Source organism: Sciurus carolinensis, chromosome 8 (genome assembly GCF_902686445.1).
Source record: "Sciurus carolinensis chromosome 8, mSciCar1.2, whole genome shotgun sequence".
NCBI classification, from domain to species: domain Eukaryota; kingdom Metazoa; phylum Chordata; class Mammalia; order Rodentia; family Sciuridae; genus Sciurus; species Sciurus carolinensis.
In genome coordinates, this window is record NC_062220.1 from 120,630,193 (window position 1) to 120,656,757 (window position 26,565).

The 26,565-nt window shown below is 44.4% G+C and overlaps 1 protein-coding gene across 6 annotated transcripts; it reads right to left on the reverse strand.

The window, feature by feature from the left end:
• Nucleotides 1–2,687: 2,687 nt before the first annotated feature.
• Nucleotides 2,688–24,855, reverse strand: Slc2a11 (solute carrier family 2 member 11). 6 transcript variants are annotated; one of them, XM_047561705.1, is made up of 13 exons: nt 24,108–24,848; nt 23,902–23,998; nt 20,640–20,732; nt 15,254–15,414; nt 11,722–11,846; nt 9,319–9,448; nt 8,645–8,793; nt 6,168–6,355; nt 5,932–6,042; nt 5,455–5,556; nt 5,308–5,383; nt 4,947–5,074; nt 3,630–4,675 (listed from the first exon to the last, which is right to left on the reverse strand). In XM_047561705.1, the coding sequence occupies exons 2-13, from the start codon at nt 23,914–23,916 to the stop codon at nt 4,457–4,459; spliced, it is 1,497 nt and encodes a 498-aa protein (XP_047417661.1). In that variant the 5' UTR covers nt 23,917–23,998; nt 24,108–24,848; the 3' UTR covers nt 3,630–4,456. The 6 variants fall into 6 exon arrangements, with proteins under 6 accessions (XP_047417666.1, XP_047417663.1, XP_047417665.1 ...); XM_047561706.1 differs by having other exon boundaries at nt 3,633–4,730; nt 24,108–24,842; XM_047561710.1 differs by lacking the exon at nt 8,645–8,793 and having other exon boundaries at nt 2,688–4,675; nt 6,226–6,355; nt 24,108–24,855.
• Nucleotides 24,856–26,565: the final 1,710 nt, after the last annotated feature.

The following is a 26,565-nucleotide window of genomic DNA, read 5'->3' on the forward strand; positions in this document are numbered from 1 at the left end:
ATTAAAGAAACCTGAAGGGTTATGAAAAATAACAGTCCTACAAGACAGCTTCCCAAGAAAAATGGAGGGACAGTGTGGCTCTGGAGAGGGGAGGGGAAACTAGCCAAGCATTAACCTCCCAGTAAATCCTTTCCTAATAACAATGGGCCCTGAAGGAAAGGGGTGGATACTGGATGCTGGGCTCTGGACTTTGACCTTCCCCCACAGCAAGTTAGTTCTGAATGGTGGCACAACAAATACCAAAACTCTGGGAAGCAATGAATCCCAAAGAAAGAAAAGCCATGGACAAGATCTGAGTACTCATCCCTCGGGATCAGAACTCTTCCTCAGATAACAATGAATTTCAACTTTTTTTACAACTGCCTTCCCAAGTTAAAGTTTTAACTTGCACAACTAGCCCCTGACTGTTCAAACTGCATGTCGGCAGTCCCCAGTGAAACTATAAAACCCAGACTCCTGTAAGCTGGGGGGGCCATCTCTATACTTAAAAAATGAACCCTCCCATGCTTAATCGATTGATTTCACTGCAGAATAAAGGAAAGCTTGCTGATCCGAGGTTTGCTTTCCTTCCTGCCTTCCCTGTGGGCCATGAGCTTACAGAGCTTGTAAAGCATTGAGCATGCCCCTGATACATAGAAACCCATAGATGTTCACTCTGAACATTTTGTTGTGAGACTTTTTGCAAGGTGAAGGTCACCACCACTCTCAAAATCCTGGAGAGAGCCTGAAGTAGGGACTGGGGAGGTCTCAGGATGTACTTGGCCCTAAGTAGATGCAAATAAACATGAAGGAATAAATTTAACGATTATACTGAGTAATGGAAAGAGTGACCTGTGCCCTCAAGAGGGAACCAGACACTCAAACAATTTGAGAGAGGAGAGAATGAGAACAAATGTATGACAGTCATTTGGAAGATGTACAGCCCTAGAACCTCATGAGTACTACCCAGAACCTGGCAACTAGATGACCACACAACCCTGCTCCCCTGTAGGGAAGAGACTGAGCCCCGGGCTCTGGCTCTGGTCTCAGGCCCTGGGAAACTGAGACTCCCAAGCTTAGGTTACAGGCAAGCAGGAGAGGGAGAGATTTGGGCCAGTAGTGGGGCTGGGAAGTAGGGAGATGCCACAGTGCATCTGGTATCTGGACAAGTGGGCCAAAGCTGGGAGAATGGCCATGCTCCTTGGAATGCCTTGGGGGCACCTTCCAGATACAACTAGATGTTCCTGCTCATACCTGGAAACAGGTTTAACAGAGACAAGTCAGCTGCCAGTCAGATCCCCTTCCCTTTTCCCATACAATGTCTGACCAGCCTCTCCTCTTCCCCTTAGCACTGCCCCTCCTATCTGCAGTGTCCTGTCCTGAATCCCTGTGTCCTCTCCCCCACTGAGGAGCTCCCCAGGAAATAAGGACTTGGAATGCTTACCCTCTTTTCCTAGAGAGAAGCCAGAGCCAGTTCTGGCTGGGTAGATAGTGAGCATGACATGCTCAGAGGGTTGGGCCCAAGCTGGGGATCAGGACACCAAAGTGTGACCAATGTGGGCCTCCTCCTGCGTGCCACTCGACATGTGCTATGCTCATAGCCTATGAACCATGGAATCCCAGGGGGTGCTTGTCAGCAGATTCTTTCTCATGAATCTTCCCTGGAGGCCTGCAGTCACAGCAGCCAGGGCAGCCTTTTTGGTGACTGAGGCTAAGCTGGGGAGGCAAGTCAGCAGAGGCAGAAATCAGCAGAGAGAAAGAAGCAGGGTGACCACACAGGAGCTCCTGGGAAGATTGTCACCTTCCAGAAGACTTCACAGTGACCAGACACACAGGGTCTTTGTTTTCATCCTTCATCACAGCTGCTTCTAAATGGCTCTAGCCTTAAAACAGCCCCCTCTGAGTCTGTGAGTAGGCAGCCAGCTCAGGCTCACCTCCTAGAGATTGCTTCTAACTTCCCTTGATTCAGAGATGTCTCTTTCCCCAAAGAACCCACAGACCTATCACTTCTACTTTTTTTTTTTTATTTAAATTTAAAAAATTTTTCAGACTGCATTTCGATGCATTGTACTCAAATGGGGTACAACTTTTCATTTCTGTGGTAGTACATAACGTAGATTCACACCATTCATGTAATCATACATATACTTGGGTAATATTGTCTGTCTCATTCTACTACCTTTCTATCACTTCTACTTAATGGCTACTGTTTCCTGCCAAATACCAGTAAAATTCCTCACTATGTAACAGTGGCCAAATGATTTTTTGACTTAGGTACCAAAGTAATTCAATGAACCACAGATGATCTTTTCAACAAGTAGTATTGATACTCCTGGTTATTCATTTAAAAAGAAATTCAGGGCTGGGGAGATAGCTCAGTCGGTAGAGTGCTTGCCTTGCAAGCACAAAGCCCTGGGTTCGATCCCCAGCACCACAAAAAAAAAAAAAAAAAAAAAAAAAAAAAAAAAAGAAATTCAACACTTACCTTACCCCATACACCAAAATTAACTTGAAATTGATCATCAATAAATGTTAAAGTTAAAAGAAAATCTTTGCAATATTGGCATAGGCAAAGATGTCTTTAGACTCAAAAAGCATGAATCATAAAAAATTAATAGATTGAACTTATCAAACTTTTCTGCTCTTAGACACTATTTTTTTTCCTTTTTAAGAAAGTTACAAGGCAAGCAATGACTACAAAAGATATTTGCAATATATATATCTGACCAAGTACTGGCAGCCAAAATGTATAGAGCATGACTGCAGTTAAAAAATAAGATGATCCAATGAAAATAGTAGGCAAAATATATGAACGGATTCTTCACAAAAGCAGATAAATGGTCATACTAAGCACATGAAAAGGTGGTCAACTTCACTAGTCATCGAGGAAGTACCATAATTAAAGCACAAAGAGAGTACTGACTACACACTCACTAGAATGACCAAATTGTAAAGACTGACAATACCAAGTACTGATGATTTGGATATCCAGAACTCTCAATCGTTGCTAGTGAAAGTGTAAAACACTCTATAATCACCTTGGAAAACAGATTAATGAATACTTTGCATCTGCGCAGCTCACCAAAATTTTTCATTTTTTCCTGTAAAAACTACTTGCCCAACCTTCTTGAATGCACCCATAGTTTAGTATTGGTCCACGTATTCCCATTGCAATGCTGTCATTCCCAATAACTTCTCTAGAGATCTCTTGCTAACTAATATGATGGTTTTGGAGGCTATGCCTTTAAGATGTGATTAGGTCATGAGGGTAGAGCTTTCATGAATGGGATCCACTAGTGCCCTTATAAAAGTGATGAAGCAGGCTAGGAATATAGCTCAATTGGTAGAGTGCTTTCCTCAAAAGTACAAGGCCCAGGGTTCAATCCCCAGCACTGCAAAGTAAAAATAAAATTAAAAAGTGATGAATCTTCCTCACTCATTCTGCCATGTGAAGTTACAGCAAGAAGATAGATCTTTTTTTTTCTTAAATTTTTTTTTTTTTTAGAAGACAGATCTTTATAAACCAGGAAGCAGTCCCTTGATCCTAGACTTTCCAGTCTCAAGAATTATGAGGAATAAATTTCTGTTGTTTGTAAGCCACCCAGTCTGTGATACTGTGTTATAGTAGCCCAAGAAGATACACAAAAAATGAAAACATACATCTATACAATAATCTGCATAGGAATATTCACAGCAATTTTATTCATGATGGCCAAGAATTAGAAGCAATCCAAATGTCTACTAACAGACAAAGGGATAAACAAATCATGGTATATTCATACAGGGGATAACTACTCAGCAACACAAAGGAATATATACTAACAAATGCAACAAAAACTTTATTCAAAGAAAGCCAGACACAAGTGCATTCATAGAATATAGAATTATCAAAGTATAAAAAAGGCAAATCTGACTGGTAGTGGCAGAAAACAGGTCAGTGTTTGCCTGGGGTAAGTGGTGGAGTGGGTTATTGATAGCCAAGGGGCATAAGGGTGCTTTGGAGGTGATGCAAATGGTCTACCTTGATTATAGTGGTATTTCAAGGGTGTATACATCTGTCGCAACTCATCAGATATTCACTTAAAATGGATATATAGGATAGTATGTAAATTATATTCCAATAAAGTTGATTTACCTTTTTTGTGGTTGTTGTGCTGGGGATTGAACCCAGGGTCTCATGCATGCAAGGCACTCTATCAACTGAGCTATATCCCCAGCTCCAGTAAAGTTCATTTTTAATATCAGTTTCTCAGAAAATCCTTTTTTAACCACCTCCTTCCTCCCAGACTAGGTCAGGCTCCCAGCACCACCTGTACTTCTCTTCCACTGTATTCTCACAAGTGTGAATGTTTTAATTGGTTTCCTGTCAGTTAGTTGTCTTTAGACATCAAGCATCAAGGGGTTGCATGTCCTGCCTGCCTGGCTCACCAATGATTGCTAAATACCTGGTACCATGTCTGCACTCAATAAACACTCATTAAAATGCAAGTGAATCTGAAAAGCAAAGGACAGGGCAGCAGTCACCTTTAGCCCCTGCCACAACTGTGCAGCTATAGCTCTGTGGACTGGATGACCTCCCTGCTACTCCTTGTGGGGCCCTGGACCTGCATGGACAAGTTGAGTCTGTACAGTTCCTCAGAGATCTCCAGGAAGGTCTTGCCTTTGGTCTCAGGGAGGAACAATCCAGCGTAGATGGCTCCACAGACACAGACACCAAGGAAAGGAACAAAGAGGAAATGGGACAAGCTCTCCTGTGGGTTAAAAGAGACCCCAAGACCTGGTGTGGCTCATCTCAGTGGAAGGTTCATGACAAGTTATGAGGAAGGACTTGCTCCCTTTGCTCACATAAGGTTCCTCCCACTTGGCCTCAGTTTCCATGTACAGAGGCACCACTCCCTGGGGTGCTATAGTGATAGGGACAATATCTGAAGCAGGGCCTCCCACCCCAGGGGGAAGAGTAGGCCTACCATGATAAATGGGAGCCCAATTCCAACCAGGAAGAGCATGGTCCACATAAGCGCCCCACAGACCATGTAAGCAGCAGGTCGGGCTGTCTGATCAAACAGCTCTGTGGCCAGGATTCCTGTCACTCCAGCTACGAGAAGAGGACAGAGGGCTATCAATCCGGGCTCCTTGCCCTGCCTCTCCCTCACCTTAATCCAGTCTGCATGGGGGCCCCTGGATGTCCTCTTCTAGCCCACCCAGAAGCCTCAGCACAGGTGGGTCTGGGATCTGCAAATGACATTGCAGTCACACCCACCCATTCACTCAGACACACATTGTTCCTTCAGCAAGCCCCAAAGACCAGAAGCCCTCAGGCCCACTCACCAGGACCAATGCCAAAGCTGAGGATGAAAGCAAAGATGCAGGACATAGCCAGGTAGGGCATCCAGGGGAAGGAGCTCTGCAGCAGATAAAGTGGGGTGAGGTGGAAAAGAGACCTGGCCCCACCACCACCCCTTTTCTCCCAAGTACCTTCAGGCACAGGGCTACTGTGAAGATGGTAGCCCAGAAGGTCATCAGAGAGTATCCCCCCATCAGTAGCACCTTTCGTCCCACCCTCTCAATCACCACGCACTGCAAAGGAAAGGAACCATTCAGTAATGTACCACACATTGGGCCCTTGGTTTGAGAATAAGCACTAGGGAGGGGCCTCATAAGGAATCTGGAGTGTGTTGTGGGGGGACAATTTATTGCTTCAGAAGGTCACAACTTCACTAATTTCCCAAAGGACCATGGTTAATTACTCAAATTCATTTAGTGTTCTCATCTCAAAACAATGGTGTGAATGCCCAGCAAACAGTAGAAATGCCTGCTGACTTGCTGCACTTTACCACCATGAACAGGAGTGGAACATGGCTTAATGCATTGGACTGAAGTCCTAAGAGCATCAGCATCCCAAGCGTCCCTCCCAGCAGTACTGATGGAGGGTGGGTCCAAATTCAGACTCACGCTAACAAAAGTTGCAAACAGTTCACAGCTCCCAGTCCCAATGATGGCATACTGGATCATCTCTTCAGGCACTCCTGCTTCCCAGAACACTGAGGAGGCATAGGCATATACCTGGGATTGGGCCAGCAGGAGGGGCAACTCTGAAGTATTGGTTCCCTTCAACCTCCCATGGCTCCCAGCTGCCTACAGCACAAACCCTCAGCAGACCCAGGGTATAGGACAGGGCAGGGCCTCACCGAGTCATTCCCACAGAGCTCCAGGGCACTGCCCAGCACCACGAGGCTTGTCACTTGCCTCCTCAGGTCCCGATCCTGGAACAACTCCCATGGGTGCCTTGCCTGGCGGCCCTGGCAGGCAGCACGCTCCTCCTCCATCTCCTTCATCTCCTTTGTCACATCCTGGGTGCCCCGCAGCAGCTGCAGGGCTAAGATGGGGAGGGTGCTGCACTTCCCCTCCCTCAGTCCTCCTTTGATCCCCCTCCCTCCGACAGTGAGCCCTTCACCCCAACCCCAAGTGTCTCTCTCTCTCTCTCTCTCTCTCTCTCTCTCTCTCTCTCTTTCTCTCTCTTTGGGTATGTAAATCAAATACATAGAAAACTCACATCATTTTTGAGAAGATTATATTGGCAAAAGTTATGCCAGCTAGACAAAAAAGACTAAACAGCTCGAAATATAAAGACGGTCAGTGCCCTAACTTCCCACAGGCAGTAGCAGAGAAATTTGCTCAACCACCAAAGCAGCACATTTTCCAAAACTCTCCAGAAAGTGCCAAGGAAAGGTGATAAAAAAAGGAAGAATATCTCAGAGGGCAGAAGCAAAAACCATGGGAGAACTCTTCCCAGGGGGCAGATCAAGTCCTACCTCTAAGCCAGGGAGACCTGGCAATGTGTTTCCAGGGGCATTTCAGAATTGTTATGGATCCATGACTGCTTTGTGCCTTCTGGCCTCCTTGTGTTTGAAATCAGACTCTTAAATTCTGGTTGCCTTGTCTCACTTTGACCATTGTACGCTGAATATGGGATGGGAAGAAGACCTGTTTTTTAAAACCATGGTCTTTGGATCAAGAAAAGGCACAGATAGCCAGAAGCAGTGATTCACACCTCTAATCCCAGCTACTAGGGAAGATTGAAAGTTTGAGGCCCACCTGGACAACTTAGGATGAACCTATATCAAAAAATAATAAAAGCCAGGTATGGTGTTGCACACTATAATTCCAATGATTCAGGAGACTGAAGCAGGAGGATTGCCATTTTGAGGTCAGCCTGGGCAATTTAGCAAGACTCTGTCTCAAAATAAATAAAAGAACTGAGAATGTAGCTCTCAAGGCAAGAGCGCTTGCTCAGTATGTGCAAGGTCCTGGGTTCAATACCCAGTACAAAAAAAAAAAAAAGAACAGGCACATATAATTCAATGTGATCTTAAGATCTGACACTTCTTCACTGGGCCTTAGTGGTGCATGCCTGTAATGCCAATGGCCCAGGAGCCTGAGGCAGGAGGATCATAAGTTCAAAGCCAGCCTCAGCAACTTAGTGAGACCCTAAGCACCTTAGTAAGACCCCGTTTCAAAACAAAAAAGTATAAAAGGGCTCAGTGGTTAAGCATCTCTGGGTTCAATCCATGGTACCAAAAAATAAATAAATAAGAATCTGGGACTTCAAAACTGATGTAATGAATGGGACTGTGGGAGATCCTGGGATGGGACTGAACATATTTTGCAGAGAGGGGAGATAAACATAATAATTGTGACCATGGGCAGGCAAGGTACTATGCCTTATGTACTTGAGCTGAGGCAGGAGGGTCACTTGAGCTCAGGAGTTCAAGATCAGCCTTAGGAACATATAGAGACTCTTATCTCAAAAAAAAAAAAAAAAAAAAAAAAAATCGTGAAAATGTGTGGCCATGATGGCCAACCAAGAATACATTCCTGGGTCCTGGTCTTCATCCCTCCTTAAGTCCACACTCTTTGCCATGGGGGAGCACATGCCATCAATTTTCCCATCCATCCCGTGGCTTTAAATCTAAAACAGCATGACTCCCTTTAATTAATGAGATGCTAATAGGTGAGGGGAGAGGCTAAAGGTTTTGAAAGTACTTGTGTAACTGTTTTGCCTTCTTGTGCCTCTGCCATCACACGCTAAGAATGTCCCTGGGTTCACTGGTACCAAGAATGAGAGGAAAGACAAACATACAGAGCTGAACTGCCCCAGCCCAGCCCAAATCAGACTTGACCAAGACCTGGCCCAACTGAAATTAGCAGAGTTGTGCTGCCAAAGTAGTAAATGATAAAAGATGTGGTAAATAATTGTTTTAAGTCAGATATTTTTCAATTTTTCCTTGACCATCTTTATTCTAGTTAACTGATGTACAATCATCACCCTGTTGGCATTGGGCAGGTAAGGTCTTGCACACGTGTCTCATCGTGCATGCGCACGCACGTGTGTGTGTGTGTGTGTGTGTGTGTGTGTGTGTGTATGTACCACCTGGATTTCCTGGATGACAGAGGTGGGTCTGATCCATCCTATTGCCCTATAATTTAGGACATCCCCTGGACAAAGAATTTTGAAGGGATATGTGAATAGATCATGAAGTTGAGACACAAAGAGAAGAACAGTTTTTCCCTACTAAATAAAACCCAAGAAATGAGGACCTATATACTCTGGTGAGATGCATCTCTGGAACAAGGACAGTCCACAAGCCCAAGGGCAGGGACTCACCGGCTAGGCAGGCCTCTGTGTCTCCACAGTCAATGAGGAGGTAACGTGGGCTCTCAGGAAGAAGGGGCAGGGAGACAAGTTGGAGTATCCCAGGCACCAGGCAACTGGCCAGCAGCAGGGGCCAGACTTGTGGGCCACCCAGCAGCTCCCTGGGGAGGCAGAGGACAGAACAGAACAGACGCCCCCTCACCTTCCCCCTTGACCCCATGCTTGCCTTACTAAGCACTTGCGAGGGTCACATTGGGCTGTGACTCTATCTAGCTCTGAGCCTGGACATCAAGATCCTTCCAACTCAGGTAAGAACTGAGAGGTCAGGGCCCCTACCCCACCTCATCTCTATCAATTTTTCTCCTCAGGGACTAGGCTCTGCACTTTCCTTTTTTTAGTATGATGGCTAGGATGAGTTCCTCTTTAAAAGCCCAAATCTTCACCCTCTCCTCTGTCAAGACCTGTTCTTTGCTCCCAGTCCTGGGAAGATGGGAAAAGGTGATTTACACTGAAGTTTGGCTGATCAAAAAGCCCTTTTTGTGTCTGCGTATGTGTATATTGGATTCGAGGCTGTGAACAAGGTTTTGATGACTTCATGCATAGAAGCATGGGGAGAAATTTGGGTGAAGACAGATGTTTACTGGCATTTCTGAAAGCACTAAATGCACAGGGGAAGGGGTACTTACCTCAGTCCAACCACCTGACCCATCACAATCCCCAGGGCTGTAAAGATGGCTGAGGTCATGGCCACTGCTCCTCGAAGTTCCTTAGGAGCACTCTCCCCCAGGTACATGGGCTGAATGTTCATGCTCACACCTGGACATGTGCATAGCAGGGATGCATCAGCTACCAAGAGGGTCCCTGTGAGGCCTGCGTCTCTTTCCTGCCTCCCTCAGCACCAGCCTCTTATCTGTTGGATCGTGACTCAGAGGGCCATTCCCTCACCCCACACACTCTGAGGGGTTCCACCTTACCTTCTATAGGGACAATAGGATCCCAACTCTACATTTTGAATGTTGAATGTCCCCCAAATGTCCGTGTGTTAAAGGTTTGGTCTCCAGGCTAGTGCTATTGGGAGGTGCTATGGACCTTCATGAGGTGGGACCTTATGGGAGTCCTTAGGTCACTGGGAGCATGATCTCAAAGGAGATTGTGGGAACTCAGTCTCTTCTTCTTCTTCTTTGCTTCCTGGCTCATGAGATGAATGATTTATTCCTCCACACACTCCCACCATGATATGCTGCCATCACCTGAGGCCTATGCCACTCCCATATTGGACTGGAGCCAGGAATGGTGGTGCACCCCTATAATCCTAGCAACTCATGAGGTTAAGACAGGAGAATCACAAATTCAAGGCCAGCCTCAGCACCTTAGTGAGACTCTAATTTAATGAGCCCCTGCCTCAAATAAATAAAAAGGGCTAAGAATGTAGCTCTGTGGTAAAGCACTTCTGGATTCAATCCCCAGTAACAAAACAAAACAAAACAAAAACAATGTTAGACTGGAACCTCCAGAACCAGGAGTCAAAATAAACATTTTCATAAGTTAATAGCCTCAGGTATTTCATTATAGTGATGGAAAGTTGATAATGTAGTCTCTGAAGTGCTGGGGTGCATGCAGGGAGGAAAAGAGCAGGACCATGTCCTGGATGCCTGCCAGCTGCCAGGCTCTCATTTGAATGCTTTTCATTGACCACTACAGATATAGGTTCTTACCTCATCCCAGTCCCCCATGGACACATCTGGCACCTATATAGCCAATGGGAAAACAAAACTGGATAGTACCGTTTCTGCCCATCCCAGTTGGTAACAAATGGCAAAAACTAGGACACCATATACCTGGCAAAACTGCAAGGAATGCAGCTCTACTTCACTCTCTGATCTGGGATCAGGAAACATCTATCAGTATCCAGTTCCTTTCTCCACACAGGGGGTGAAGAGAATTCAGAAGAAGACAGTTGCTCTGATTGTCAAGGAGTCTCAAGGGTACCTCTGCTCTTCTACCAACATTTAGGAAGGAATCCCTTCTTTTTTGGATACTCAGGGCACAATGACAAAGTCTGACTCGTTTCTTTCCCTTGAGTATAGGTTGTTCTTAGAGACTCACTTCCAATGAATAGAATGTGGGAAAACCGATGGTTCATAACTTCTGAAAAGGGGACATAAAGAGCACTAAAAGTTCCTATGCATCATTTCTCTCTCTCCACTCACTCTGGAGAATGCCAGCCACCATTTTATGAGAATATTCAAGGAGCACTATGGAGAGACCCACAGGGTAAGGAGCTGGAGCCTCCTGCCAATGGCCTGAGGGAACCACTTAGCAAAAGATCCTCCAGCCCCTTCAGGTGGCAGCAGCCCCAGCTGACATCTTAGCACAATCTCATGAGAAACCTCAAACCAGAGCTACCCAACTAAGACATTCCCAGGCCCCTGACCCACAGAAATTGAAATTATAAATATTGGTTGTGGGCTGGGGCTACAGCTCAGTGGTAGAAAACTTACCTAGCATGCTCGAGGTCCTGGGTTCCATCCCCTGAAGTGCATGCACACACACACATCATGTTGATTATTTTAAGCCACTAAATTTGGGGGTAATTTGTTTCACAGGAATGGATAACTAACATAGATGTTAACACCTGGCTGTAAAAAGTACAGGGTCAAGATGTAACTTGACTGGAATCCCTAAAAGCCAAAGTAGATGTGCTAAAACTTCTGCTCCCTCACATATCAAGCCTCAGAAATTCAGGGGTTCCTAATATGCTATCCTTCCTCCGCAAGGAATGTCAGAAAAGTAATCCTATGTCCCTTTATACCTTGGCTGCCAGGAAGCTCAGGTTTAGAGTGTTGATAGTGTAAGTTTGAGGATGTTTTCCCCCATTCCTGCAACTTTTTCATTTTTCTGTATCTACTATAAATATCTAGTTATATGAGTCTTTTAAGATAAAACATTTGTAATCATTTTGCAAAAATGCAAAAAAGGTAGGCATGAATGAAAGATATGTAGTGAATAAAGGGGAAAAAAGAAGGAAAGAAATAAAGGGAATTAATAAATGAACAAGAATAGACAGGCAGGATGAGATGCCCCCATACCTGCACTGACTCCCATAAGCAGTCTTCCCAGCATGATCATCTCAAAGGAGCCTGCTTTGTGGCTGAAGCCAAACAGCATGGCTGCAGTCACCACAAAGATGTTGTTCACCAGGAGCGACTTCTTCCTTGGGGAAAGTGAAAACAGGCAAGAGACACTTTGGTTTGGTTCAGAGGGACCCCTCTTTTCCTTTCTGCATCTCCAACCAGCCCCGATCAGTCACAGTCCTCTGTGTGTGTGTGTGTGTGTGTACTGTTTTCAATGAGAATAAACTATATAAATTGAAACGAGCACTAGCATTGCATCTTGGCTCACTTGTGGAATGCCTTGAGATGCACACTCCTGCACTCCCCCAACATACCCCCAAATTACTCTCCTTTTTGCCTGCATGGAAGTATGAAATGACAGGATTTATATTTTATGACTTTTTCCCCTTTAGAATAAACATTGCTTTCCCCAAACTCCCTTGTAAAATGAAGGAACTAATATATTATTTCTCAGATTTAATGAAAACTCTAGGGCAGCCAGGCATGGTGGCACATGTCTATAAACCCAGCAATTTGGGAGGCTGAGGCAGGAGGATAGCAAATTCTAGGTCAGCTTCAGCAGCTTAGTGAGACCCTGTCTCAAAATAAAAAATAAAAAGGGCCAGAAATCCCAGTAGCTCTGGAGGTTGAAGTAGGAGAATCAAGAATTCAAAGCCAGCCTCAGCAATTTAGTGAGGCCCCAAGCAACTTAGCAAGACCCTGTCTCTAAATAAAATTTTTAAAAGGGTTGAGGATGTGGTTCAGTGGTTAAGTGCCCCTGAGTTCAATCCCTGGTACCCAAGGAAAAAAAAAAGAGGGGGGGGGGGGGTGGCGGGGGCCAGGGATGCAGCTCAAAGATAAAACACTCCTGGGTTCAATCCCCAGTACCAAAACAAACAAACACAAACACAAAAACAAAAACAAAAACAAAACAGAGGAAGAAAAGAGATTTTTAGAGTTAAGAAATGCATGGAAAGCCAAGTACAATTCCCTCCATGCACACAGAGTCACTTCTTAGAAACTTCAGGATGGTTGAATCTTCCAATGATTAGTCAATGAAACCAAGACTCCAAACTAAGTAGGGGGCATTGGAAATGTTACCTGCTCCACCATGATGAGGTGTCAGCTTTGGACTCCTGATAATGAGCTCAGAAGTGCTATCACCAGCAAGAGCCACCGAGGATCACATAGATCACTCTATTGATAAGAAAACTGAAGACTAGAAGAGGCCAGTGTTCTGGCCAAAGTTAGCCATGCATCAGAGATAGCGCATGAGCCACAGCTTAGGTTTCCTTTGTCTGGAGTACAGAAGATGACAATAGATTATCAAGTAAAAAACTAACTTGATCCAGTAGTAACTCTAATTGTAACTAACAATCACAATTGTAAAAATATATGGTTTCTTCACTGGAAATAGTAAAATCCATTAAATAATAATTAAGGACTTTGCCCTGGTGAATGCATTTCATTCCATTTCAATACACAGATAACGTCAGAAACACTTGGCTTTCACCTGGCATGGACAAAAATATACCTCAACTGAACTGCCTTAAGGATACAAGAGTTCTATAGCTGTGGACCATGATTAGTCCATGGGGCATCCTGCTGGTCCACTACTTTGATGAGTTCACACTGAAAGGAACTGGAGAAGAGGAAACAGGAAGTAGCCTAGATGTCTTGGTAAGGTATGACACAGAGTAAAAGAGAACAAATGAGGGTAAATAATTCATGTTTTAAATAATTTATTATATTATTTTAATATATTATTCCACTTGCTCAATGTTTTATTAGTTATTATTGTTAATCTCTTATTATGCCTAACTTCTAAGTTAAAATTTATCATAGGCATGTATATATATAGGAAAAGCATGGTAAGTATAGGGTTTGGTACTCTTTGTGGTTTCAGGCATCCATTGGGTCTTGGAACATATCCCCCACAGATAAGGGAAAACTATTGTACTTAAATTTACTGTAAAATACAGAATATCAAAAGGGCCTAATTAACTGCAGGGCTAGCAGAAGAATGGAGATCATATAAAACTCCCACACATAGAAAGAATACCTCTATTACATTGCTCATGGTGGTTGTGACAAAACAATACTCAGAGTGACCTTACACAAGGAAGGGTGAATACAGATACTGGTATATATAGCATGGTTGAGTATTATCAGTTGGGGTCACTTTTAGACTAAATGTATGGAAGAAAGGGTCTGTATAGTCTGGTAGCTAGCAAAGGGGTAGACTCTGGTAACATTTGTGTCCTTCCATCTGGAATTGCCTCTCTCCCACTCCTTCACAAAAGTAATCATGTGACCCAAGAATAACCCTTGAATGAAGATAATGGAGACAGAATATGGATAGAGTTGAGCATGCTGAAGGCATCCTCCCTAAAGGAAATTCCAAAGCTTTGACTGCTAAGACCCTTAGCATTACCTGGATTTATGCCCTTTTGAGGCCTGGCTTTTTGTTTTTGTTTGTTTGTTTGTTTTTTATACCAAGGATTGAACCTGGGGTGCTTATCCACTGAGTCACATCCCCAGTCCTTTTTAAAATATTTAGAGTCAGGGTCTCACTGAGTTGCTTTAGGGCCTCACTGAGTTGCTGAGGCTGACTTTGAACTCACAATCCTCTTGCCTCAGACCCCTGAGCAACTGGGATGAGAGGTGTGTGCCACCGTGCCTGGCTAAGGTCTGGCTTTTAAACACTTCTTTTCATTCTTGTGAGCTGCCTCAATAGTCATCCAGTTATTACAGTTTTTGATCATGTCAGCCACAGTCAGTTTCTGTTGTTTGCAACTTGGGAACTGCATCAGATACACAGGGGGAGAGCAAAGCCTAGAGAGAAAATATTCGCTTAAGATCAAATTGCGGGGCTGGGTTGTGGCTCAGTGGTAGGGCGCTTGCCTAGCGTGCATGAGGCCCTGGGTTTGATCCTCAGTACCACATAAAAATAAAGGTATTATGTCCACCTATAACTAAAACAAGAAAATTTCTTTTTAAAATGATAGGTTCACGCTGGGTATGGTGGCACATGCCCGTAATCCCAGAGGCAGTTTGAGAGACTGAGGCATGATGATTGTGAGTTCAAAGCCAACCTCAGCAATTTAGCAGGGTCCTAAGCAACTCAGTGAGACTCTGTCTCTAAATAAAATATGAAAAAGGGTTTGGGATGTGGCTCAGTGGTTAAGTGCCCCCGTTCAATATCTGATACCAAAAAAAAAAAAAAAAAAAAAATTGAAAAAGACAAAAAAGATCAAATTGCACTTATTGGCAGACATGGAACTAGAAACCAGGAGTCTTCCCTCTCTCACTGCACTGAACTCCTTTCTCTACCAAATTTTCTTGAACATGTGACTCTCAAGGTGAAAATACAGCTGGAATGAGAGACTAGGTGAGAAGCTGATCTGGGCCTGGAGCCTGCTGGGCATTTTTCTTCTTTCACATTCCTTAGCCTGCAGATTGGGATGCCCCTCATCAAAGGGCACTGGGTGAGGGGTGTTACACTTACCTTCCCAGTTTGATGGCCATGGGTCCTGCAAGCAATGCTCCAAGAAGTCCCCCCAAGGGGAAAAGAGACACAATGAGGGACCACACAAGCAGAACCATATGGTCAGGCAGTGGTTCTCCTGTACGTGCTTGCCATGTTTCATTGGTGAATTCCTGAATATGCTGTGAAGAGAGATGGCAGTCAGCCTCCTGGGGATGAATGGGGATGGTGGTGCTGTCCAGGACAGGACAGGCCTTCTCCACAAGGCTCTGTGATTCTGTGATACAGTCATCAAGTCTCCGGAGCTCCCCATGGTGTAGGAAAAAATTCATTTGAGTACTTCCTATGTGCTCCCCGCACTGGACAGTCTCCATCTGCCCCTCTATGGAATCACACTATTTTTCTATATTCGCACAATACTTATGAGAGCAAAGGTGTGGGGGTTTTCTACAGTAAGCAATTCTCCAACTCTCTGGACACCAGCTAGATGTACTATAATTTAGTCCAATTCTGACACTATATAATTGAAATTAGCATCAAATTCCACAAGTCAAAGGGATCAGCCCCACAAAACTGTCCCCATTTCAAATGAAAAATTTAAGTCCAGGTCTCCTGTACTCTGACTGACCACCTACAAATTAGGTGTTCCTATGATCTTCTCCTGGGGTTCAATAATTTGCTATAATAGCTCACAAAGCTCAGAAGTCACTTTCCTTATATTTACTGGTATAAAAGATATAACTTGGGAATAGCCAGATGGAAGAGACACACAAAACAAGGTCCTGGAGGTGGTTGGTGGTATTCAGATCTTTCATGCCTTCTCTGAGCACAACACCTTCCCAACACCTCAGTATATTCACAGATTTGTACATACATCAACAGTTTTTTATAAAAGCTTAGTCTTCAGCCCTTCTCCCCTTCCCAGAGGTCAGCAAGTGGGGCTGGAAGTTTTGACTCTAATCACTTGATCATTCTAGTGATTAGCTCCATTCTGAGGCCATCCAAGGGCCCAGTCCTAAATCACCTCATTAGCACAAACTCAGGTAAGATCAAAAGGGGCTCATTCCAAATAACGAAAGGTCCTCCTATCATTCAGAAAAATTCCAAGGGTTTTAGGAGCTCTGAACCAGGAACTAGGGTCAAAGACCAAATATGGTTCTAATTATACAATATCTTTCAAGTCCACTATGCCCTACTTCCACCCTGCTTTTGCCCCCAGGAAGCCACCTGTACAGCCCACACCACTGGGCTCCCTCCCTGACTGGTTTTCTGTTGGATTTGGTCAATGGTGGGCATCAGCAGGACCTTAAAGATGGCAGGAGAGGAAGGTAGGGGCTCCCTCTGTTCTCTCCTTTTGAGGTCACTGCAGGCTGGTTACAACCCTGTAGAGACTGAGAGATTAAATACACATTACTATGCTATTAAATACACATTACTTTGTTCATTAAGTCTTGGAATTAGGCCCAGAGAGGTGAAATGACTTGCCCATAGCCTCAGCCACAGGTCAAGGTTACACCCAGGATATTCAGACTCTACTGATTTCCACCCTCCAGAACTGCCGCTTCAGGCAAGTGAATGGAAGCCACATGATTAGGAAAGTCTGTGCATGGAGAAGACCTGGACATCCTTCCCTTGGTTAGAGATGAAATATTAATCTTAGACAACCCCCCATCAGGACATGAGGGAGACCAATGGGTTCAGGTGTTGAGCCAGCTCTTTCTCCTGTCCTGGCCAGCTCAGGGTAACAACTGACAGCCTGGGCCTGCCACATTCACCTGCAGGGAGGAACTATCTAGTGGAACTGAACTCAGGGCCAGTCTCTCCGATCTTGTCTCTAACCTTTCAGGAATGACCACTGACAAAGAATCTCCTTGATTCTACTCACACTCCTCTGAGCTATTTTTCAATTAGTCCTCAAATTTTGGACTTCTGTGTTCATTGCTGCATTGCCCAATATTAGCAAGAATCTTGAGTCGAAGGACAATTAAATCGCAATAATTTAGTTGATCTTAATTGGTCTTATTTTCTACCTTAGAATCAGGCAACACTTCATTCCATAAAGTAGAATAAGTGTTCTCATGGTCCAAGCCAAGAAGGCTGGTTAGACAAAATGCTTGAAGAAAGCAAAAACAAAAACAAAAGGCAAACTGGTCATTTCAAAGTTATTTTCCTTGTAAGGTGAAGATAGGAAGACAAAACCATAGGATTATTTAGCTTCATTTTATTTCAGGTTACTTCTTCTATGTAAGGATAAAAGCAGAGAGATCTTCATTATCATGTCTATTAAAACTAGCCTATTTGGGAATTTTAACAGTTTTCTCTCTAGTTCTCATCTTAGAAGGTCAAATAAACAGCTATTATGGTATCAATTTTTAAAAATGTCCCCCAAGTCGGACATGGTGGTGCATGCCTCTAATCCCATTGGCTTAGGAGGTTGAGGCAGGAAGATTGCAAATTCAAAGTTAGCCTCAGCAATTTAGTGAGGCCCTAAGCAACCTGGTGAGACCCTGTCTCAAAATGAAAACTAAAAGTACTGGGGATGTGGCTCAGTGGTTAAGCAGTCCTGGGTTCAATCCCTGGTATCAAAAAATAAATAAAAGTCCCCCAAGGAGCTCAGATGTTAGGAAAAACAGCAATGTTAGAGGTGAAAAGATTGGATTATGAAAGTCATAACCTTATCAGTGGATTAATCCATTTGATGGATTAAAATTCAGGTCTTATGGATTAATAATTTGAATGGACTACTCGGCAGTAACTATAGGGAGATGTGACTGAAAGAAGTAGGGCAGGGGAGGTGTGCATTTGGGAATTATATTTTATCCCTGGCTCTCTCTGCTTTCCCACTGCCGAGAGCCAACTGGGTGTGGTGGAGCATGTCTGTAATCCCAGCGGTTCTGGAGGCTAAGGCAGGAGAATTGCAAGTCCAACTTCCATAAACTGAGCAGCTTTTCTCCACCACACCCTTCTGCCACAATGTTCCGTCTCAGGCCCAGAGCAATGGAATCCACTGACCATGAGCTGAACCTCTGAAACTGTGAGCTCAAAATAAACTTTTCTTCCTCTAAGTTGTTTTTGTCAGGTTTTTTGGTCACAGTGACAAAAAACTGACTAACCAAGAGCTTAGTTTCATTGTGATGAAATGGAACTTTTAATGTGCCTCTATGTTGATTTTTAGCCAGTCTATTGGAGCCTAGTATAGAATGGAGTCCAAAACAATGTCCTTCTGTAATTTTTATTTAACACCTGATAAGTTCAGTTTAGGTAGAATTCCTCAGAGTTCCTATTGGATCACCCTTGATAATTGATCATCCTCCAACTTATCCCACCTGCCTTCTGCAAGAATCCAGTTAGGTTGGTTTAGCCAGAATTGGCCCTTATCCCTGATGTTTCCTCATTTTTTAGTCATTTTTCACCCACTGACCCCAACCATACTCCTTGGCGATAAATTCCCACTTGCCCTTCCTGTATTCAGAATTGAACCCAAACTCTCACCTCCACTGCAGGACCCCACTTCATAGGTCCCTATACTTATGGCTTCCCTTCAATAAAGTCTTCCTTACCATGGTTTAACAAGTGTCATTGATTCTTTTTATATTTCTTTAACAGGATAGTGTTTTTTCTTTAACATCATTTGGCAGACTAGAAGGGACCTCCAAGCCCAAGAGAGTCTCATTTTTGAGGAATGGTGATATCCCATAGGAGGAAAGATCTGATCCTACCCTGCCATGAAGGGATCCCTCCTCAGTATGTGAATCTGCACTGAAGTGGGCACTAAAATGCTTGTTGAATGAAATGAATAAACCAATGCAGCCAGTTCAGACCTCTCAAAACCTTTTATTTTATCCTTTCTTTAAGGGTTTGGGCTGCTATCATTGTTTCTGTCCGGAATACCCCTCCTATCTGTCTTCTGTTGACAATCCTTTGGGGGAACTTTTCTTCACTGATCAATTACAGCTCCTTTTGTCTCCATAAAAGTGATCACCTGATGCCCTGACTCAGACTTAGGCAATTTGAATATGCCACCCTGGTGACCACATAATTAGTCTAGGGGCAGGTATATGACCCAAATAAATCATTGGACTCTTCCCAGAACTTTCGACATCTGGGGAGGGGGAACAGTTCTCAGCTGGTAGGAAGTGAATCTGGTGATGGTTGCATTCTTGCCTACTGGGCAGAGAACAAAGTCAGGCATGGGCAATAAAGTCACATTCTATCTTAGGGCCTAGTCCCTGTAGCTTCTCCTCCCATTCTGGGTGAAGCCCCACATGGTTCCCATCTATGTGACCAGACACTCGTCCTTCTTACTTAAGCAATTTAGAGATAAACTTCTTCCACTGGGGCTGCAAGATTCATCTTTTCCCATAGGAACTCACTGAATATGAACATGGGCCAGGATAGTATAAAGTGCTAGGGACTTAAACAAGGAGCAAGAGGGAAGAGAGTGCTTCCCAGTAGAAAGAAGCTTACAGGAAGGACTGTGTCATGGACATTTGAGAAACCACATTTAACATGCTTTTTATCAAGGTTGAGGAATTGAAGGTGGATGACAGAGAGAGGGGTTTTGATCCCATGAGGCCTTAAACTTCAGGTGGATTAATCTGTCCTTGCCCTAACAGGCACTGGAGAGAATCACTGAATGTTTCTGGGCAGGGGAGTGACTTGACAAACTTGGGGGAGCTCAAGAAGGAAAAGCTGAGCTGGACACAGTAGCATACGCCTATAATTCCAGCTACCCAGGAAACTGAGGCAAGAGGAGAATACAGAGTGTAGTCTAACCTAGGCAACAAAGCCAGACCCCATCTCAACATAGAATGAATGAGAGAGGGAGAGAGGGAGAAAGAGAAAGAAAGAAAGGCCGGGAAGAAGGAAGAAGAGAAGGGGGAAGAAGAATAGGGAAAAGAATGAGGAAGGGAAGGAGGGAAAGAAGGAGAGGAGAAGAAGAAGAAATAGAAGGAGGAGGAAGAAAGAAAAAGGAGAAGGAGGAGGAGGTGGAAGGGAGAGGGGAAAAGGAGAGGGAAGTAGGAAGAACTCGAGGGGAAGGCTGTGAAGGCAGGGAGTCCGTGAGGAGGCTGCACTAGAACTGGGGTTGTGGCAGAAACAGGGAGAGAAATATCTGGATTCTAGAGGTAGTTGCGATGGCCTTGGTGTCCAAGAGAGGAAGGAAAGTGTCAAGGGTAATCCCCACATCAGTAGGTATTAGGTGATTAAGAACAGGGACTCAGGAGAACATCAGTTTTGGGGAGGATGCAGAGCTCTGTCTAAACCTACAGAAATCTGTGGGACATCCCAGAGGAAGAGGACACATGGGAAAAGCACTACTAAGTGAATGCTGAGCTAAAGTCCCACAGTGGGCAGCCCCAACCCAGTACCCACTCAGACAGTGACAATGGGCACAGAAGGTACATACCAAGGTTGGAGCATTGATAATGGAGAGGTTGTAGCCAAACTGAAAAGTTCCACCAATGCCAGCTGCACAGATGATCAGAAACAGGACTCTACCCTGAATCAGAGGAGATGGGGGAAGACACAAAGTGACCAATTACAACCTCATCTTCCCTCCCTGAGCAGACATACCAATCGCAGCTTTGCAATTTATTTGAACCAGGCAACAATGTCTCCACTTTGCAGAGGAGAAACCTGAGAAAGGAGTTACCTAGGTCACATGGCTGGCTGGTAGGCGGGGAAATCAGGCTTTTTGCTCTGAGTCCAGGAGGTAACTCCACCTCAACCCACCCTCCCTCCCTCAGCCAGCATTTTCCTGAGATGGAGAGCAGTTCCCAGTCTCCTTGTTGGACTAGCCCTAGGCATGTCTGCTGTGGTTATGAAGACAATCCCCTGAGCTGGAGAACCAGTGAAGTGAAGTTCTGCTTCTAAAAGGATAGCAGTCCCTGAGCTTCAATGATTTCCCCCAGGGAAACATTCTCCAACAGAGTGACTGGACCCCAGGAATCTGGATTAAGACTCCTCTTATCACCCACCAGTCTGTTTTGCAATGAGGCTAAAAGACAGTGGCCATGCAGTCCTACATATGAGGGAACTTGCAGGGTATATGGAGCAATGGACAAGTAGCCACATATGGTGAAGGTGTCTGGATTCCAGTGCCAGCTCTTCCCTGACTCCCTTGTACTCTTGAACCTGTACTGCCTGGACCTGGAGACAATAATACCTACTACGAGGCTGAATGTGTGTGTGCCAGGACGTAAAGCACAGCTTTTTTTAAAAAAAATTTTTTTTAGTTGTAGATGGACACAATAACTTTATTTTATTTATTTATTTTTATGTGGTGCTGAGGATGGAACCCAGTGCCTCACACATGTAGGCAAGTGTTCTATCACTGAACTACAACCCCAGCCCAGGGATAGCTTTTTATATTAGCACAACTCCCTGAGAGATGGGGGGGCATGGAATTCACCAAGATAATCAGTCAAGAAGACTCAGGACCCTGATGTTCCAATCTGTGTCAATGGTATATATTTTAGAAATTCACAATATCATTTCCATTTTTCCTTTTATGAGTTTCAAATTACCAAATGACATGATCAGGGTTGGAGGTATAGTTCAGTGGTAGAGAGCTTGCCTAGCATGCACGAGCTCTTGAGTTCTACTCTAAGTATTGCAAAAAAGACATGCTCATTAAGATTTTTGAAAATTTAGTATATACCAAAGTTCTCCACTCCCCTTAAAGCACATGATGAATTGCTTCCCTCAAATATTTTCCTAGGCATTCACAACGTAGTTGATCTTACAAAAATTGAATCATTAACCTTTTCCTCAAAAAATCACACTGCTTTTCTTGTTCTGGCAAATTGTCCTACAGATTTAAAGTACTACAAGTCAAATTCATTAAATCCCTTTTATTAATGTTTTTGAATACTTAAATACAAATTTTAAATACAAATTTTATGACAGAAGAATATTTGGCTAAAGGTTTTGTGAAGAATTTTCAGAATCTATAGTCTATTTTTTCATTGCCAAGTGCTTGACCCAACCAGGAAGGATGTTGGGGGACAAATAGAACCAGAGAAAAGATAGAAGTACATTCATCATTCTGTGACATACTCTATTGGGTGAAGGAGTATAGGAAGAGGCTTTGGAGGATAGGATTCTGCTAAATACCATGCGACAGGTTGGAAGACAGGTCAATGACAGGGCCCTGGCTGCTCATATTTCCCATTTGGCCTAAGTAACTTTCTTCTAAGCTGGAAGCCATAGAAGAAGCAAGTCAGGAACCCAGGAATCTGGTATCTTGTACTACTTAGGCCACGTTACAGCTTCAAGGGGATTACATGTAGGTAAGACAGCAGTTCTGCAGGAAGTAGCAAGAGACAAAGTACTTTATGACAACTGACCCCATGTAGCAGGGGATGCTGACAGGTCTCCAAGCCTACAGAAAAAATTTTAATTCTATTAAATTATGCATGTAGATTTCCTATACCATGATCGATCAGGATGACCATTCAAACATTACCTATGATGGTGATTTTTGTTTCAGTAAACAAAAATGCATTGTCCCACACAATGGGCAATAAACCTACTATTCTAGATTGCTGGAGCTATAACAGTGAATGAGACAATCCATGACTCCAGAGAGCTGTACTTCCAGTGGGAGAAAACAAGCAATCACAAAACAAATAAAAATATGTAGTAAGTCAGCTGGTGGTACAGAGTCATAAAGCGGTAAACAGGAATAGGGAGTGTTTAGGCAGGGTTGTACTATTTTAAATATGGTAGTCAAAGAATATGGTCTGAGAAGGCAACACCTGCGCAAAGACTTGAAGGAGGTGAGGGATTGCCAGGCATCTATCTGAAGGAAATAAGGCCAGGTTGGGGGATCCATAAATGTACTGTGCTGCGTGGGCATTCTTCTCTAGCTATCCTCATTCCTTTGGTAAGGCAGGACGCTAGATGAGAGTTGAGGAGCACGGAAGAGGGACAGTGAAGGCAGAAAACAGTCACAGGAGTGAGTGGCAAGGACTGCCTTCTTTAGAGGGCTACTGCCTCTTGGGGCTTGTCTGGCCCACACAAGGAGCAAGGACCCTGGGAGCAACACGATCATGAAAGGGTTGCTAGACTGGGATGTCCCACAGGCCATGCTTATGCTCCTTTGAATCTAGTACCTAACTCCACTATACATACATCCATAAATCAGTTTTGTACAACTGGACTCCTTTGTTAAGCCTTCAAGGGTGACTGTTCCTGAGTAGTTCACGCAGGTCCCCAGTCCCTCATCAGAAACGCCTAGGCAGAAAAAAGAAACGCCAGCGCCGGGCGAGTTTAGGAATTTGAAGGTTTCCAAATAAAGGAGGGTATGGAACACAGCGGAATGAGCAGCCTTCGAGTTCCGGCTCTATCCCAGGGAAATCTTGACTGCCAGCGGCGTACCGCAGATAAACCTGCGCGCCGCCAGAGGGCGATACAGCAGTTCCAAGCAATGGGGGAAGTGACAGCGCACGCGCAATCGGAAAGTAGTAAAGGCAGAAGCGGACGCGCAAGCCCAAGTGAGTGTTGGAGGCGGTCTGAAGCGTAAAAGACTGGTGCAACGCAAGCCTGGGTGTGCCCAGGAGACTCAGGTACAGGTCTGTGGTGTGCAGAGACGCTAAGGTGCAGGCAAGGGATCCTGGAGGCCCGGGTGTTGAGGGATGCCGGGGGCATCTGGCAGAGTAACTCACCTGAGTATCCGCCATCGTTCCACTTAGACACTACAGAGTCTGGAAAGCCACTCGCTCCTTTGCTCAGTCTTTGCTTCGCCGAGCCCAGAGGACGTCTCTGTAGACCAGAAAGGAACTCTGGGCTAGAGTCATCCCAGCCAACCCCTTACATTCGACCCCGCACAGGTCCCAACATGCCACAGATCGCCGCGCTTCTGAGATCTCACCAGAAATACAGTCTTCCGGCAACCTCATGAGTCTCCGGGCCCTTCCTTGCTCTTCTGCTCGTCGCTGCCGCCCTTGGTATACTTCTCTGCCAGGCCTCCAGTTCCCCAAGCCTGGCGCCCCTGCCTGCCACCAACACCTTGGAGGCTTCTTCCTAGTGCTCTCAGTCGGCCGAGCCCTTGATTCTGCACAGAAACTACTCAACACACACACCTTAGTCCGGGTGCCCGCATCCTTTCTCTAAAGGAGGGGCAGATCCACCAGTCTCCGGAGCGCTTTCAATTCTGGGTCCTAGCGGAGCCGGTGACTTGGCAGATTGCGCAGACCTGTCTCGGCTTGCTGCCAGGGTATCGGTTGAGTGAAAGGCCGTCCCTTCTCTCCACCCCGCTCCCGTTTGGAACACTCTTATAATAAAAGTACAGAATCACGGAGTTCATTGGGCAGACTTAATCTTTTATTCCTCAGGGGCTTTTAAGATCCTGCGTGGAATTCAGGAGGTGAGCAAAGGCCTAACTGAAACCAGACTTGCCAAAGATGCTATTTTTGGTCACAGAAGCAAAGAGCTGAAAGTGACCTTCTGAAGCCATCTTGAGCAAATACTGCTATAAGGGCAGACACCATAATAGGCAATGCAACCTCTCTATTGTTCATGCTTTGTTTCTGCTCTGAATTTTTAAACAACTTCTAGAAAGATAACGCCCCCTTTTTTTGGTGGGGGTACAGGGATTGAACTCAGGGGCACTCAACCACTGAGCCACACCCCCAGCCCTATTTTGTATTTTATTTAGAAACAGGGTCTCATTGAGTTGCTTAGCACCTTGCTTTTGCTGAGGCTGGCTTTGAACTGGAGAGCCTCCTGCCTCAGTCTTCCATCGCTGGGATTAGAGGCGTGCACCACCACAATGGCAATTCAATGCATTTTAAGAAAAAAACAATATTAGCAGTTATCATAAATATTTTATTATATTCTTTTTCTGATGGTATGGATATTTTCCTTTAATCTGTTTACAAGATCAATCACATCATTAGACTTTCTAATGATGAACCATTCTTGAATTCTCAGGTAAACTTGTTCATAATATTGTTATCTTTTCTAAAAATACATCGTTGGGCAGGGCACAGTGACTCCAAGTAATTCCAGTGGCTTGGATGGCTGGGGCAGGAGGTTCCCAAGTGCAAAGCCACCCTCAGCAATTCAGCAAGGCCCTAATCAACTCAACAAGACCCTGTCACTAAATAAAACATCAAAAAGGAACCCAGTGTTCCCCTGGGTTCAATTCCCAGTACCAAAAAAATAAAAAAACCTCGTTGGTTCCAACTGCTTAAATTTTATTTAGATAGTTATTGTTCTCAAAACAACCATTGCTCCCCCGCCACACACCTTAAAAAATAAGTGAGAAATGATGGACTAATAAATGGTGCTAGGATAATTGATTATATGGAAGGGAAATGAAATTGGATCTTTTTGGAGTAAACACCAGTCAATACCTAGGAAATCTTGTTCTGGATGGTGAGATAATTTTAAAGAAAGATAAGGAAGGAAATGGAGAGGGAAACGTGGCCACTTCCTTGTCTCCAATCTTTAGGTGAGGATCAAAGCAAATGACCTTAGTTGTAAAGTAAAAGAATGTACTCATAAAACATCTCAAGAAATCTGTCTGCACAGTGAGCATGCAATCTATCCTGTATATTCTCTTTGCTTGTAGGCACGGTTTGGCCCTCCACTGTATTCTAACCTGTCACCTCAGAAGAGTAGATGAATAATAAAATGACGCAAATCTCTTTAGAATCCTCCAAGTTCTTTCTTTAGGGATTGGTAAACGGTATTCTTGGGGTGTTTGCAGCTCTAGGGTTGAACAATTGGCAGAAGGATCTCCAGGAGGAATGTGTTGAGTGGGCTGTGGAGTTAGAGAAAGACATGGGTTCTGTGGGGGAAATCCTGGACTGGTCACAGTCTTGATGTGGTTTGAGGTGGCTTCCACATTGGAGAGGTGGGGACTACCATGTGCCTATGGAGACATGCCAAAATGTAAAGAGGAATGCTACAAGTGTTGGAAGCAGCATCTAAAGTAGTTGTGGGAAAGCAAAATGAAACAAAGAATGTTGCTGGAGTGGTGGTAAGATCCCTGCCCTGTGCATTAAAGTTAGCCACAGAACAAGAGTTAGCTACTCAGGCTCAACTCCAAATAGTACAGGACAAGTTAAGACTAGAAAGAGATTCCTGTTTAGCACAGGTTATCAGCAAGGGTGTGCTGTCACACCATTTAGAACTTGTAGACAAATGCCTACAGCTCATGGCATGCTGTTATGCTAAATTAAGGGGACACTGCAGGCTCAGTGTTCATATTAGGGTATCAGTGACTAGTGGAAACTGAGACCCTCATAGCTGGGACCCACTCAGGGAGTCCACTAGCTCCAATGATTCAGAAGTTGAGGTGGAGAACAAAACCATAATGGAAA